This window comes from Euleptes europaea, chromosome 6 (genome assembly GCF_029931775.1).
Source record: "Euleptes europaea isolate rEulEur1 chromosome 6, rEulEur1.hap1, whole genome shotgun sequence".
NCBI classification, from domain to species: domain Eukaryota; kingdom Metazoa; phylum Chordata; class Lepidosauria; order Squamata; family Sphaerodactylidae; genus Euleptes; species Euleptes europaea.
This window is the reverse complement of record NC_079317.1, coordinates 62,874,342-62,890,749: the sequence shown is the minus strand read 5'-3', so window position 1 is coordinate 62,890,749 and position 16,408 is coordinate 62,874,342. Positions and strand designations below refer to the sequence as shown.

General features: G+C 42.1%; 1 protein-coding gene across 1 annotated transcript in view; it reads left to right on the top strand.

The window, feature by feature from the left end:
* EXT2 (exostosin glycosyltransferase 2) overlaps positions 1 to 9,632 on the top strand; it is a 91,256-nt gene extending 81,624 nt beyond the window's left edge. The window contains exons 11-14 of the mRNA XM_056850685.1: positions 1,033 to 1,176; positions 2,262 to 2,390; positions 5,205 to 5,287; positions 9,451 to 9,632. Coding sequence (XP_056706663.1) covers positions 1,033 to 1,176; positions 2,262 to 2,390; positions 5,205 to 5,287; positions 9,451 to 9,589 — 495 coding nt within the window. The 3' untranslated portion in view covers positions 9,590 to 9,632. The remainder of the gene's footprint in view (positions 1 to 1,032; positions 1,177 to 2,261; positions 2,391 to 5,204; positions 5,288 to 9,450) is intronic.
* The last annotated feature ends 6,776 nt before the right edge of the window (positions 9,633 to 16,408 follow it).

Here is a 16,408-nt window from a genome sequence, read left to right as displayed (position 1 = left end):
TGACTCCTCCACTCCCTCAAAAACGTTTATTTTATTTATTTATTCATTTGATTTATATCCTGCCCTATCCCAGCCATGGCTGGGATCAGGGTGGATCACATCAGTCAGACCTTAAAACGATAAAGCATTCAATTCGTACGGCATTAATTAAAACCATCAATTCTGCTAAAATCCAAATAAAAGATAATGATCAGATGGTGCACGAGTTTAACATACAGGGTCTTGGCCGACTTATGAGGAGCAGCCAGGCTCCTCAATTAAATGATGGAAAGTATAGAGAAGGGGGAGGTAGGAAGGCCTGCTCTGATGGAAAACCGTTGCTGCCCTCAACCATAGGACTGACGGAACATCTCAGTCTTACAGGCCCTGCGGAGTTGGGTAAGATCTTGCAGGGCCCTGGTCTTATCAGAGAGAAAGTTCTACCAGGCCAGGTCCGAGAAAGCCCTGGCCCTGGTTGAGGACAGCCAGACACTTCTTGGGCCAGGGACAACCAGTAGGTTGGCATTTTCTTAGAGTAGTGCTCTCCGAGGGGTGTATCAGGAGAGGCTGTCACGCAGATACTAGGGTCCCAAACCATTTAGGCCTTTAAAGGTTAAGACCAGCACCTTGAACCTGATCCAATATTCCAGCTGGAGCCAGTGCAATTGATGGAGCACTGGCTGAAAATGTGCTCTCAGCAGGGTCCCTGTCAGGATCCTTGCTGCTGCATTCTGAACCAGCTGGAGCTTTCAGATCAGTCTTGAGGGCAGCCCTACATAGAGCGATTTACAGTAATCTAACCTGGAGGTGACTTTCACATGATTGGGGCAGGAGAGATAAGGCACCAGCTGCCTAACCCAGCAGAGATGATAAAACACCGACCAGGCTGCGGCTGTGACCTGGGCCTCCATAGACAAGGAGGCATTCAGGATCACACCCAGACTCTTAACTCTTCTATTTCTAACAGTAGATAATTGATATATTTATGGTCTTGTTTAACTAAAGTATGAGTCTGCTTTTCCAGTGAATACTAACATAACTTCTCCATTGCAGGTGTGGAGAGAATTCCCCGACAGACTAGTTGGGTACCCAGGTCGCCTGCATTTGTGGGACCATGAGACAAGTAAATGGAAATATGAGTCGGAGTGGACCAATGAAGTCTCAATGGTGCTCACAGGAGCAGCTTTTTACCACAAGGTAAAATGCATCGTAAAGAATAAATTGGAAGCACGTGGCATGGTTCCGAAGTGGTAGCTTCACATTTGCAGGAAGCTGGCAGAGAGAGCTTTGTGTGCCAGTAATGGACAGTAGAGGCTTGAGAGGGTGGCAGTGATCTTCCTCCTATGAAAAGCCGATGTGGTTTAGAGACAGCCACATTCCGGTGCTGGCTAGGACCCTCTGGTGACATAAATGCCAGAGCGTAATCGCCCTACAGCATTTCATGATGCACTTTTCTCATACCTCTCATTGCACTCATTGGTTGCAGCATATCATAATTTTAGTAATTATAGGCTGATCTATTAGGATTATGTGGCTTTGAGGATATCCTCAAAGCTAATAATAATAACACATGGCACATGTGTTTGTACTTGAAGTATAATATGAGTATCATAGCAAAGTGTGCACTCACATTGCCACTTTTTGCTTTTGAATGGCAGATGTCTATTCCATATCAAAATTATCTTCCAGTTTCAAAATAAGTTTGCTGTGTGGTATTCTGGAGGTGGTAGTATAGCTCAAACCCAAAGCTCCTGTGAGCATGTGGAACTACTTCCATAATTCTTTGGATTCAGCCGTCTGGCAAGTTTCAGTTCTGAGAGATAGTTTGCCAAAACTATGGGTGTGGAATGTGTGAAAAGGGAAAGAGAGGTGATGGTTGTATCTTTTGTTATTTGTACAGTTAGCTCAGCAAGCTCAGCTTGTGACTTGATGTGGAAAAAGAGTTTTCTTGTTTTAAGATGATGTGTATGGGAAATAAACTCTAAGCTACTGAAAGGGGTAGACAATATAGAAGTGGAAAAAGGAATAAATGGTGGGTATGAAACATTGGATATCTTTTCTTTGCAAGCTGTTTTGAAATGATGGAGAGTGCCATAAGAGCACAGCTGTGCAATTCCTCTTTTTCATGCACTGCCATTAATTTCAGCAGCATTTGTAATAAAGACGTTTGCAGTGGAAGATACCGGTCCCAATTCTAAACTGTCAGTTCCGGTGATCTGAAAAACTTGCCTCCATGGTCAATGTATATACAACACGTGTTTTACCTCTTTTTCATTCTACAGTATTTTAATTACTTGTACACATACAAAATGCCTGGAGACATCAAGAACTGGGTGGATGCTCACATGAATTGTGAAGACATCGCCATGAATTTTCTAGTAGCTAATGTTACTGGGAAAGCCGTCATTAAGGTGAGCTTTCCTTCAACTCTTGTCTCTGTCAGGTGGCAGTACCACAAAGTCTCAATTGCATGTGCGTCTGAATGTTGCTTTGTTGAAAAATGTATAGGGTTAATCTACACCAACTCCCGAGGCAACTTCCAATATTATTAACACGATAAAGGGTATTTCACAACAACAATTAAGACCAGCAATAAAACAGTGATACAATAAATCGCATAAGAATACTTTTAAAAGGTAAGTGGTAGCAGAATAGTAAAACTATTACTGAATAACACAGAAAGCAGTTTTTATTTAATCCCTAAGAGGAGTAGGTGAGAGGAGAGGGGGAAAGTCAGGGGAGGAGGGAAGCATAGTGTCAGACAGATGTGAGGGAAGAGAATTTCAAAGTGTTGTACCACAATAGAAAAGACTCTATTCCTTATGGTAATTCCATGCTATCTTAGCAGGTGAGGGCGTACTACGGACCAGAGACTTTGTCAATAACCTTTATTGATGGGCAAGCTGACATATAGAATCCGGTGGTTGTATCTTTTGTTATTTGAGCCCAACCCTGGTAGGGGAAGGGTGGGATAAAAATCTAATAAAATAAATAAATGGTCTTTTAAACTCCTTGGTCCCAGACCCTTTAGGGTAACCAACACTTTAAACTGAGCTGAGAAACAAAGCAACAATCAGTGTTATTCTTTTACTGCCATGTTGCAGTATGATGCCAGTAACTTATTTAAAACATTTTTGTCTCCTTTCCACCCAATCAGGGTCCCCAAGGTGGCGTACATAAAACATTAGAACAATTTAAAACAAATTACAATTATACAATAATTCAATAAAAACACCTGAAAAACACCAGAACGAAGGAGGAAGGGCAATAACCATTGCTGGGGAATGCCAAACAAAACAAAAAAGTCTTCACCCACTGGTAGAAGACTAATAGAGGGAGACAGACTAATCTCTCCTGGGAAGAGAGTTCCAAAGTTTTGGTGCAAAGACCAAGAAGGCCCTTTCTCAGGTTGCCACCTGTCTAGCCTCAGATTGTGGGCACAACCGAAGCAGGGTTTGCAAAAATGTCCCAAGAGAGCAGGTAGGGTAGTAACTTCTGCCAATCAACATTCTTGCTGCTGCATTTGTTTTTGTACCATTTGCAAAGGCAGCACCATGTAGCGCACATACAGTACTCTAATCTGGATGTGATTAGAGCATGGATTTATGTTGCCAGACTACGCCTCTGAAGGAAAGGCTGGCAGTGAGTGAAACTGACTAAAGGATCTATGAAGTCTCTATGGCTTCGACAGCATCCCCAAACTGTGAGCCCCCTCTTCTAGGGGGAGTGTAGGGCCCATCCATAACAGGCTGACTCTTAACCTCTGTTTGGCTACACTGACAAACAGCACTTGAGTCTTCTCTTAATGAGCTTGGCTTTGGCCCCTGCCCAGTCAACATACCATATATGTGCATCTCTTCTCATTTGCTCCTTAAAACAACACCCTTTCTTTTTTGCTTAGGACCCAAGCCTTAAAATTGATGTGCTGCTTAGGGCAGTGTGGGGTTGTTGTTTTTTTTTTTTTTGAGACAGCATGGTGTAGTGGTTAAGAGCGGTGGTTTGGAGTGGTGGACTCTGATCTGGAGAACCGGGTTTGATTCCCCTCTCTTCCACATGAGCTGCGGAGGCTAATCTGGTGAACTGGGTTGGTTTTCCCACTCCTACATGTGAAGCCAGCTAGGGGACCTTGGGCTGGTCACAGCTCTCTCGGCCCCACCTACCTCACAGGGTGTCTGTTGTGGGGAGGGGAAGGAAAGGTGATTGTAAGCTGGTTTGATTCTTCCTTAAGCAGTAGAGAAAGTCAGCATATAAAAACCAACTCTTCTTCTTCTTGTTCCATTCTCTAAGGGCAATCATTTTGACCGGACAAATGAGTGTATGCAAGTAAATATGTTAAACTGAATGTGTGAGGTAGGGGGGAACTGACAAAATTACCAGGGGGTGAAAAATTCCCAGCCCAATCTATCCATGCCAATCAAAGCTGGCAACAGCTGATTTATAGGAACACTAATTGCAAGAACGTTAATTGCAAGATTGCTTTTTAAATGAACTTTTACCCCTGAATTAATTTCCTGACATGTTTTCAACACATTTTTTTTGTCCTCGATGTTCACTTTGTCTGCTCGTTTCAAAGCATGTCAACTCAGAATGAGATTTAGAGGCCTCCCGGCATCGCTTAAATTAGCAAGGTCTGCTTTCCCTCCTGTCAGTCATCATTTACCTAGGCCGGTGACTGGGTTTTGGAGGAAAGTCTTTAGAAGATAAAGCATGTGTGTTTGCTGTGAGAGTGCCTGAACGGGCGCAAAGTACACTGCAGAGTAATTTGGCACCTCGGCGCTGTGCCTCACCGAGTTGGCCAGTGAGCTGCTAACTCAAAGCAAGCAAAGTGTGTCTGTTGGATTAAGGTTACGGTGAAGTACGGGGAAGCTGTATTTCATCGCTCTTATGGCTGCAAGAACAAATAGTGTTTATACAGGGACCTTGGCAGTGAGAAAACAGTCATTAAACAGGAATTAAGGGGGTTGTCATCGCCACCAATTTCCACGTACAGCAGGTGAACTCTCCCCCCCTACCTTCAGCCCTTTTTTTTTATTGGACCGCTGTAAGCTTTCCAGTCGGCTGGGCCAGATGGAACTAAATGGCACTGGACACCCGCCCCCCCAACCTACCTCTTTCAAGGGTTTGGCTTGTGCGTTACAGATAAGCGCAAGGGGTTTTGTGCTGCTTTTCTTAGCAAGGGGGGGTTGCTGCATGTTTATTGACAGTGTTGTCCTGACTTCGTACAGGTGACCCCCAGAAAGAAATTTAAATGTCCGGAGTGCACAGCCATAGATGGATTGTCGCTCGACCAAACACACATGGTGGAAAGGTGAGTGCCCCTTCTGTGCTGCGTCGCCGGTTCCATTTTTGTTGTTTCTTTGAAGTAGGATGAAGGCTGTATTTAACATTTTTGTTGCATCGTTCTTGTCTACCATGGCAGTTTTAGCACCAAGGGGTTTCCCATCTTTTCTTCTGAATTGCACCGCAGCAGAGTTATGAAAATGTAGTTTCTGTTCTCTGGTTCAGCAGCTGTACATGCGCGCATGTTTTATGTACTGTGTTTGAGTATATTTATGTATAATATGTTCTATGTGTATTACATTTTATAAATCAATAGATGCTTAGAAAATTTGCTTATCCTTACGTTTAATGTGGAAACACATGTTATACTAAAAATGCCAATATTGTTTCAAATAAACGGTGACTTCCTGGAATGACAGATTACTGAGAATAAAACATGTATAAAAGGAGAATTATTTGACCTTCTATAATTGAAACAGCAGTTTAAAGAATCAGTTGATATTGTGGCTGATTCAGTGTAGCCATAACCCAAATAGGGGTGCTTATGCCTTGCTATTTGGGAATTTTCAGCAGGCCTTTGCTATCAAGCCCATACATTCCCCAAAGGGGAAAAGTATGAGAAGTAATTTGAAATGAATGCTTTACATGTGAATGAGAGGCAGGTGGGAAGGTCATGCCACAGAAGGCTTTTACTAGAGGTGGTAAAAACAAATTGCATGTGATATGGAAATGTCAACATATTTCAGGGCTCTACAATTTTTAGGAAGAAGGACCATCAGAAGGAAAAGATATGATCTATCATTAAAGTGTTGAAACCCATCTGTCATAATACCTCTTTTCTTCTAATGCACCGGCTGTGTCACAACAAGAATTGTGCATTTATTTATGCACTTTCCATTACTGGCTGACTTTTTCTGAGAGATGTCTGCTGAAATGGATAGGGACATAAGCTGGAAGGATTGATTTATGAGACGAGATTGAGGGGTTGGGGGGAGGCTGAATTTTAAAAATTGCTTAGTAGGTATAAGCCTGTCTTGGTAGGTATGAGTGTAAAATACCAAACACATGGTGATAAATTGCTTAGGACAGCACAAGAGTGCTTATTGTGAAATAAGGGGATTCAATTCAGTAAAAGTGATCAGGAAATACTCCTTAATCATGATATTTTATACTATTGAATAGCTTCCAAAGGAAGGTGATGGATTTTTCAGAAACTATCTGAGGAATCCATCACCGTATCCCCGTGCAACCCAATGGAATGGTTGCACAGTTTTTTTAGGTAAGGGCAAGGTTTCAGCTTCAGTGTGTGTGTGTGTGGGGGGGGTCCTTTGGAGGCAGTGCAGCAGCACTGCCTCCAGTCACTGGCGCAGCCCTCTCCTTCAGGAATGGGCTGTCAGTCTGGAAAGCCACATACAATTGGTGAAAAACTCATCCTACAGCAGTTAGTGAGGTTCTGAGTTCTGTTTTTCATAAGTCACCACACGATATAATGAAGATGATTCCTCTCAGCAACAATTCAGTGCAAAGATGCATAGATGAAATGGCTGAAGATACATTGTGCAGCATACTAAGGGCAACAGAATTGGCATTACAGCTGGATGCATCAGCTTTGCCAGGCGGTGAATCTTTGCTTCTCGCTTCTGTGCACTTCATAAAAGATGAAAGTTTGGCTCGAGGGTTGTTATTTGCAAGGCAACAAAGATCAACTACTAAAGGGAAGTCACTATTTCATGTTGTTGAGCAGTTCTTCAAGGAGAAGGAAATTCTGCTTACTAACATACTTGCTTGTGCAACTGATAGAGCACCATAAATGACTGGTCACTACCATGAGTGTGTTGCTTACTTGAAAAAAGTGGTGCCAAATGTCTTTACTTCACTGTGTCATTCATCACCAAGATCTGGTTGCAAAAAACCTTCGTGATCTCCTGGACAAGGCATTGCACACTGTCATTACAGCAGTGCATAAAATTAAAGCCCATGCTCTCAATGTCAGCTATTGCGGGAGCTCTGTGTTGAGAATGATGAAGTTTTTGAACATTTGCTGCTTCATTCTGAAGTTAATTGGCTATCAAAAGGCAACTGTGTGAGACACTTCTATGACCTTTTTGACGCTGTTGTAGGTTTTTTTTTGAAGACACAAATGCTTTGCTCAGTGATGAACTCAAAGAGATCAGACATGACATTGCTTATCTATTTGCAAAGTTCAATGAAATATTGTCGAAGGCTTTCACGGTCAGAGTTCATTGGTTCTTGTAGGTTATCCGGGCTGTGTAACCGTGGTCTTGGTATTTTCTTTCCTGACGTTTCGCCAGCAGCTGTGGCAGGCATCTTCAGAGGAGAGACACTGTCCTTCAGTGTTACTCCTCTGAAGATGCCTGCCACAGCTGCTGGCGAAACGTCAGGAAAGAAAATACCAAGACCATGGTTACACAGCCCGGATAACCTACAAGAACCATTCAATGAAATAAATTCGCAGTTGCAAGGAAATGAGGTCAGTCTAAGGCCAAATCTGTCACCTCTATGTTTATTTCAAAGATAACTCTATTCAAGCACAATATGGGCTATTTTGATCTATACCAATATCCGAGCTTATCGGCAGGTTTTTTTGTAACCATTTGGATACACTGCATGAAGATATGTCTAAGCAATTGGAGGATTTTCTTTTGATGGAAATTCCAGATTGGGTGATAAATCCATTTTCAGATACTGAGGAATTTGGGGTAATGGAGGAAGAACTGAGCTACAAAATGACATTGAGCTTTAAGAAAGTTTAAGAAATTGTACCAGTAGTTTTGGTTACAGAAGGAAATTTCTGATCCCTGTCCTGTACTATGGACAGCGGTTAAGAATCACAAGTCACAAAATCGCACAAGGTTGGAAGAGACCACAAGGGCCATCAAGTCCAGCCCCCTGCCATGCAGGATCCAACAATCAAAGCACAAAATCACACAAGGTTGGAAGAGACCAATGTCAATGTTGTTGCATTTCCGATGTCATATTTGGTACAACGTAGTTTTAGTGTGATCATCTAACTTCTCTCCAAGCAAAGAAATCAACTCCAGATGACTAAACATGGTGATTTAAGACTCTTGCTAAGTTACTTGGAACGAGACTTTGGGAACTAGTATCACCTCATCAAGCCTATCTGTTGCATTAAGAATTGACTGAACAGTGAAGTCATTACTAAATGTGTGATCTAAGAGTCTTGCTAAATGACTGTCAGATTTTGAAAAGCTGGCATCACTGGATCAAGTTCATCAATTTTGTTGAATGAATTAAAGTAAAAGATTTTAATTGGATTGTGAATAAATGTGCAGTTTGTTGTTACTGTTTGAATTTTATTGTTATCTTCCTTATTCCTGACACCATTATATATTGGAGAGGAGCAGACTCAGAATCTGATTTGTTTTACAAAAATATGAGTGCTTTAATTTCACGCAGCTTAGACAATGAAAATAAACCTGTCAGTTTCAGGTTTTGGTTTTTCAAAAATGTTGTATATTAAGCTTTCAAGTACAATCAGTACCATAGACACCAGAAATGGAATGCTTGTTTATTTTAAGGAGAAAAAAATGGTCTCCAATGTATTAAAAAAAAGAAGGAATATTTCTTTATGCCTTTGGTTTCCTACATGCTTATTTTTTTACGTTCTGTACTGAACACAATTTGACCTGACAGTAGCCCTTTAAGAGAAACGTTGGCAGTTAATCCACCCTGGTTTGCAGCATGTGTACACTGCTTTAAGAATACCTGGAATTCTGGAGGGAAAGAATAGAGAAGCTTTGACCTCTTTGTGCACATGTGCAGCTGACAGCATCCCTTTTGCCTTTGCTGTGATTAAATGCTTCAGTGAAATAGCTTCATATGTTTTCCAGGATCCGTATAGCATGTGAGACTCCCCTCACCTGCTGCCTACATCTGACAGAGAGGGCTCGAACAAACACAGGCTTATGCAATAGTCAATTTGTCCACCTTTAAGGTGCCACTGGACTCTTCATTGTGCTCACTACAGTTTTCTCACACTTACTGCCTCTCTGGTATTTGTCTCTTTCCCTACCCTTATTTATCCACATTTTCTTGTGGATAAAAGCTTTTCAAAAATGTGAGAAAAGGTTGAATTATTGTAAGATGGATAGCAAGTAGTCCATAAAGCAGGACAGTTCCATTACTAAGCCTTTGTTTCTTTTATAGGTCTGAATGTATCAACAAGTTTGCCTCTGTCTTTGGGACCATGCCTCTGAAAGTGGTGGAGCACCGGGCAGATCCAGTCCTGTACAAAGATGACTTTCCTGAAAAACTGAAGAGTTTCCCCAACATTGGAAGCTTGTAAAAATTTGCAGCAAGGCAAATTGGATGCTGGAATCCAGTACAAAGAACAAAAGAACAGTACTGCGAAAAATACATGGCCTTGAACAAACATCGCAGGAAGTAATGCGGGAGGAGGATACAGAGATTAATGCCCCATTTAGAACTTATTCAAGCTTCTTCGACAGGGCACAACTTTTTTTAAAAGTCAGGGCAAAGCAGCTGTTTCTGTACTACATCAAAACATATTCCTTCCTCACTCTCCTTGGGTCTTCCAAAATGCCAAGGAAATACTTATTCCAGAGGGATTACACATGGATGCACACACAGAGAGAGACTTTGGTCCTATATAATAGAAAACATTTGGCTACTGAACACCAGTTACCATGGAACTCATTGCTAACGTCTTATGAAAGCAACCTTCTGTCTTTTTTGCATTGCCCCATCCTGCCCTTAATCTGTATGAGGTTATTTTATCTATAGCCCATGAGATTGAACAATAGCATTGACTCCTCCGCTGACGTGCCTGCCTTCTTGTCCATCAGTAAAGGAAACTGGTATGAGAATGGGTTGGTGGTTTGTTTTACAATGAGAGTAGAAACAAATGGCAGCCAGTAACTTCCTTCATTTGGGTATATTTGTTTGGTAAGTGTACAAGTCTCATGGTTGTATTTACAAAGAGAGGACTGCACAATTGATCAGGTCCAGATAAACACACATCAAAGTGTATGCAATGTGCATTTCCATTTTTGGTTGCTTAGGGATGTTAGTGTCCTTTTCATACCAAGCTTGGAACAGTTTTCAGTTCAGTGTGGACAAGTTGCCACCTTCAAGGCAAGTGAATGTATGGGTGGACTGGTTTTCTTATCCTCTGGGTTCTTCCCAGCTGTTGGCCCAACTTCCCACTTTCCTTCAGATCTTCTCAGTATCATCTTCTCCTATCTATTAAGTCTGCTCCATCCAGGTTAACTCTCTGGCAAGCTCTCCTAAAGTGGAATGGCTTCTTACACCATTTATTGCACAATGTAGTGCTAAGTCAGTAGTATGAAATGCAGTGCCACAAAAAGGAGTACTGGATTGTACTGGATTTTATAAAAACAAGTCTCTCATAGTCCATCATTGTGGACTGTGCCATTTAAGTTTACCTAATAGTTCAGTCTGCCATTTGGCGCAGCGGGGGTCAGCATGGCAACTGGCACAATCCTGTATACTTTGGCGATGTTAGATACACTGAGTTAATCTACCTTATACTGAACAAACCTTGGCTATTCTTTGTTTCCAAAATGGAATTTATACCATTAGAGTGTTATCCAAACGCTTGGCTTGCATTGGACTTTGCCACAGAGGTGTATACTTTCCTGAAGATAAAGCATGAGTAATTTTGTATGTGTGGTGGGGATAAACAGCTGCTAGCTTCTGAATTTGAGGAAGAATTGCCAAATATGTAGTAATGGAGAGTTCACCTGCTTTGTTCACAAACACTGAAGAGAGAATTGGAATTCTGATTGGCAAATAGAATCCGATGGATTACCCGTGACACTTTTGTAGGTGCTTGTCTGTGATGTTTTGAATGTACCTCTAAACACATCAGGTGTGAATACAGTAAGGAGTTGTGATTGGCTGTACTCCTTTATATAAACTCAGTAGCAAACACCAGTATTCCTCTGCATCATGTGAAAACGAGAGTTTTGAGAAGCAGTCTGAAATATCTAACTGTATCCTCTTGGAGAACTTACAACTATGAAAAGGAGCCTTCTCCGAGGCCAGAGAGTGTTCACTCGCTTAATGCCTCAGGAATCAAACTGTAATTGTCCTAAAGCATTTCAGCTGTTTTTATACCATACTTGTTTTGTTTCGTTTACTCTTTCAGTGGTCTGTAACGCAGACATTGTCCAGGGACCACATTTCTCAATGTCTGTGTACATCCATAGAGCTGGATCCTACCAGCTTTTCCGCTTGATCTCACTCAGCTCCCCTCCTCGCTGTGAAGCCCCTGTCCTGAATGGCGTTCGTCTGTGAGGATCCTGTGTTCTCCAGTCTAGGCTTTTTGGTGGTCAAAAGGCACTTCCCCCCTTCCCTCTTTTACCAGATAAAAAGCTGGTAGGATCCAACCCAGTTTCTTTTTTTTAATGTAAAAATAAAAATGTTTATAAAAATGCAGTGTGCCTCAGTCAATATACTCTCTCAATTATTAGCTTCTCACTCTATAGAACTTACAAAAGATTCATGGGAAATTATTTTTAAAGGGAAAAGGTGGTAAAATGAAAATATTCTGTTTCCATCACTGATAAACTATAGATGTCTACAGCAGTGATCCCCCAATGTGTGATGTCCTTGGGCACTGTGGTTCTCACCCATGGGTTTCCTGGTGCCTGTATGCTCCTTTTCCCAATCAAAGAAGTAATTCTGGCTTTTCTCCACCTTATTGAAGGAGGAGATGCTTCAGGAGAACTCAAGAGGCTCCACCTTTGGGTCTGTAGGGACCATCCATTCAGAAACAACTGTCTCTATTGTAGAAAGATACTTGTCTTGGAACCTTGTAGTATTTTGTGACTGGTCTTATCCCCCATAGCAGCCCCACAGCATGCCTCTACTGCCCTTTCTCAAAATTCCAAAAGAGCCACAGACTCAGCAAGGTTGAGGATCCTTAATTTAAAAGGTCCATTTTGTTCTCTTAAAACACACACACAACGTGTATTGAATATTCAAAAAAAATATTTATTTAATTAATTTGTGCCTCACCTTTCCTATGGGCTCCCAAAGTGGCTTACATTGTTCTTCTCTCCTCCATTTTATCCTCACAACAACCCTGTGAGGTAGGTTAGGCTGAAAGAGTGTGACTGGGTCACCCAGCGAGCTTCCATGGCATGAATGGGGATTCGAACCCACGTTTCCTAGATCCTAGTCCGACTCTTAACCACTGCACCACACTGGCTCTCTATGTCTATGGTACCCATAAATTTGATGCTTTTTTCAGGGAATTTTTTATTTTGTCATATGGGGATAATGCTTGTATTTATTTATTCATAAATACAGCTTAAAACATTTAAAATACTTTCATGGCAGTTGGATGTTTTCATTCTATGGGAGAATATCCTCCATGGTTCAATCACAGTTTTCTTCTGTGTGAGCCCCTGGGATGCAATGGAGAAATTCCAGGGAAGGGTGGTGGGTCGCCAACTGTTAGTATACAGGACAGCTGAAAGTCTGTGTTTTTATTCCCCCGCCCCCAACTTTCAGGGGGGTTAGAACACCACCATGCCCCAACTTTATTTGAGGGGACTGCAAACACACATAGGATCCCCCTGATCCAGCAAGGTAGTAACTTTATCAAAGATAATGTCAGACATGACTTGTTCTTGAAAAACCCGTGCTGGCTCTTAGTGATCACAGCCATCCTTTCTAAATGCTTCAGGACTGACTGTGTAATTATTTGTTCTAAAATGTTTCTAGGTATAGATCCTCCTTTTTCCCCTTCTTGAAGATGGGGTCAACATTTCTGTACTTCTTCTGGCACCTCACCTGTTCTCCAAGAATTCTCAAAAATAGACAGAGGTTCAGAAATTACATCCGCGTGTTCTTTTTGTGCCCGTGGATGCAATTAATCTAGTCCTGAGGACTTAATTTCATTTAAAGAAATTTAAAGTGTTTATGCACTATTCCTATGCCAATCCTAGAGCCAGTGTGATGTAGTGTTAAGAGCGGTGGTTAGGAGCGGTGTACTCTAATCTGGAGAACTGAGTTTGATTCCCCACTCCTATACATGAGCAGAGGACACTAATCTGGTGAACCGGGTTGGTTTCCCCACTCCTCCACATTAAGCCAGCTGGGTGACCTTGGGCCAGTCACGGCTCTCTTAGAGCTCTCTCAGCCCCACCTACCTCACAGGGTGTCTGTTGTGGGGAGAGGAAGGGAAGGTGATTGTAAGCCTGTTTGATTCTTAAGTGGTAGAGAAAGCTCATTCTTAGGAAACCACAATGGGCAATGGTGGTGGTGGAGTACCTAGCAATGGTATGGGCCTTAACTAAACTGTGGGGGAGGAAATTTACACTGTCCAGTGTCCACACCCCATTACGGTGGTTGCACCACACTAGAGGTAACAATACTAAATTACCCTGTTGGAATCTGTTGCTCCAGGACTTTGACTTTAACATAGTGCATATACAGGAACATGAAAACATAGTTGATGCTCCCTCCAGGAAGGGAGAAGAAGAACAGTTATGTAAATAAGTATAGCATGTAAGTATTCTGTCGTAAGGTTTAAATATGTTTAATGTGGGTTTTTCCCCCAGGGAAACAAAAAGTTGTAATTCTGTTGAATACAAGTATGTAAAATATGGAATGAGTATGCTTAAATGTGTATTTAACGGTCTTATATAAGAACAGAAAAGGTGTAGTTTAAATGGATTTGAACAAATTATAATAAATTTTCGAGTACATAGTCTTCAAGGAGGTAAAAACAAAAACAAAAATCATTATCACCGGTAGAGACCTTGGAAGGCCTGAACCTATGACAATGTCTTGAGGAGAGGTGTGTGACAGACAGGGCAGGTTCCACCCTTCCCTAAGAGTGATCAACAGGAGCTGACACAATGTTGGGGGGAGAAAGTTGGAAAGCAGAAGTTAATAACAGGTGAGGGGCTGTGGCTCAGTGGTAGAGCCTCTTCTTGGCATGCAGAAGGTCCCAGGTTCAATCCCCATATTTTGTGCACACATTTGGAGTATCCATCACAGCAACTTCAGAGCTCTCTTCAGATCAGTGCTATTCACTGTTGGTGGAATCCAGGTCATAAGGGACTGAATCCTATTGTGTGTCACACAGCAAACACTGGGCCAAGATGGCTGCCTTTGTGACAAGCAACTTTGCCTGGAGCGTTAGGCAACGGTGCCAAGCTGTCAGACCTTGTTATCTGGATGATGGTTGCTCAGCCTACCTCAGGTTTGGAGCTGTTTGGAATCACTTGCCCTTTCTGTGTAATTTCAGTTAAGAACAAACTGCTGTTTTACAGTCCTGCGTCTGCTGAGCTTCAGGATTCCCATGCCTGCCAGGTTCTTGCGGCGGTGGCTGTGAAGGAAAGTTGTTTCTCATTAAGGGGATAACAAATGGCAACATCTGAGACAATCAGTTGAAACGGAGCAGCGGTGGTGGTGGCTGAGGCGTAATCCACTGGAGGAAACACAGCACAGCACAGCTGTGATAGGTATTCCCAGCAGAAATTCCAGCAGGATTTCTGAGAAGGGATACCAAAGGGGGAGAGGCCCCATTTGCCAGATCGTTTTCCGGGCTTGGTTACAATAATTCCTCTCCACATGTCCTTGACTTTATCCTCATTTGCCTTGATTGTCTGTTTACAAGGAGAAACAAGGAAATGTTTAACTCTTTCATAACCCAACTTCTCCGATAAACTTCTATGGTCTTTTTTTAAAAAAATAGGCAGACATGTAATGGATACACAAGTGCTATCCCTGGACAGTTGCTGTTAGTTGATTTTGGAAGGAGATCATCTTAACATCAATTGTACCAAAAGTTAAGAATCTGTTTTTGTATGTTAAACTTGTAAGCTATCTCCCCAGGAAAGTCTGCTTTGTCCCAGCATTATTGCCCTTCAAGTATTGGGTGAAGATGGTTTTATTTCAGAGGGCATTTGCCATATTAGATGTCTGGCTGTATTTTACTAGACCAGTTGCTAATTCTAGTTATGATTTTGCTGTTTCATCTTTGCTTGTGTATATTCTTGTTTTGTTAATTTTTTTTATTATTATTCTGAGCCCTTGAAGGTTTTTTTATTTCAGGAATACAAATATTTTTTTCATAATTATGGTATTATGCAGCATATAATAAATATTTTTCATAATTATGGTACCATGCAGCATGTAATGTTGGAAAGTCACTTTCAACTAAACATGGCTATTTGAGGAATGTGTAGGGCATGATTTTCTTCTGTTCCTCTAAACAGAGATGGACTGCTTTCACGCAAGGATTTTTCACCAAATAGAATTCAGGAAGCCCCTGAATTAAGTAGGAGTATCCACTCATTGCAGGCTCATTCTGAGCACAATTCAAGAGCCTCCTGAGGATTTCCCTTTAAATTGGATAAAGCTCCTTTGATCTGGCTCAAAGGGGGAACTGTAGGGTGGCTGCTGGCAGAACATGCACATGGATGCTCCAGTCACTACAGGGAAGCGAAGTTCAAAAAGACAGACCGAAGCTCTTCATTTCCGTCCTTGTTTTTTGGCCTTTTTAAAGGACATTTTTCCTTTCCCAGCTGAGCCATGCTATAGCTTTACAGCTGGAAAAGAGAAAGGGTCTACCAGACCAATTGCTGTCATATTTATGCTTTTGAGCCAAGACAGCGAAGAGGAAGGAGTTGAACTAGGGGCAACAGTGAGCAGTGTAGGGATGGCTGACAACTCTGGGTGGGGAAATTCCAGAAGATTTGGGGATAAAGCTTGGGGAGGGGCAGGCTTTGGGGAGGGACCTCAGTGGAGTATAATGCGGCAGAATCTACCCTCCAAAGCAGCCATTTTCTCCAGGCGAACTGATATCTGTCACCAGGAGATCAGTTGTAATTCCTGGAGATCTCCAGGCCCCACCTGGAGGCTGGCAACCCTAGTGGGGATGGCAGATATGGACACTGTTTCTGCCTGATCCCACTCCACTGGCTGTTGCTGCTGTTGCATGAATGTGTTTTCATGACCCCATGTGGAAGCAGCCATTGCCTCAAATGCCACATTATCTGCTACCAGTCATCCTTTGTATTACCAAAGTATAGGGACCCAAATTTCTTTTTGGGGTTCTGCTGCCTCCCACATTATGAAACCCAGTAGTTAAGATGGACAGTCA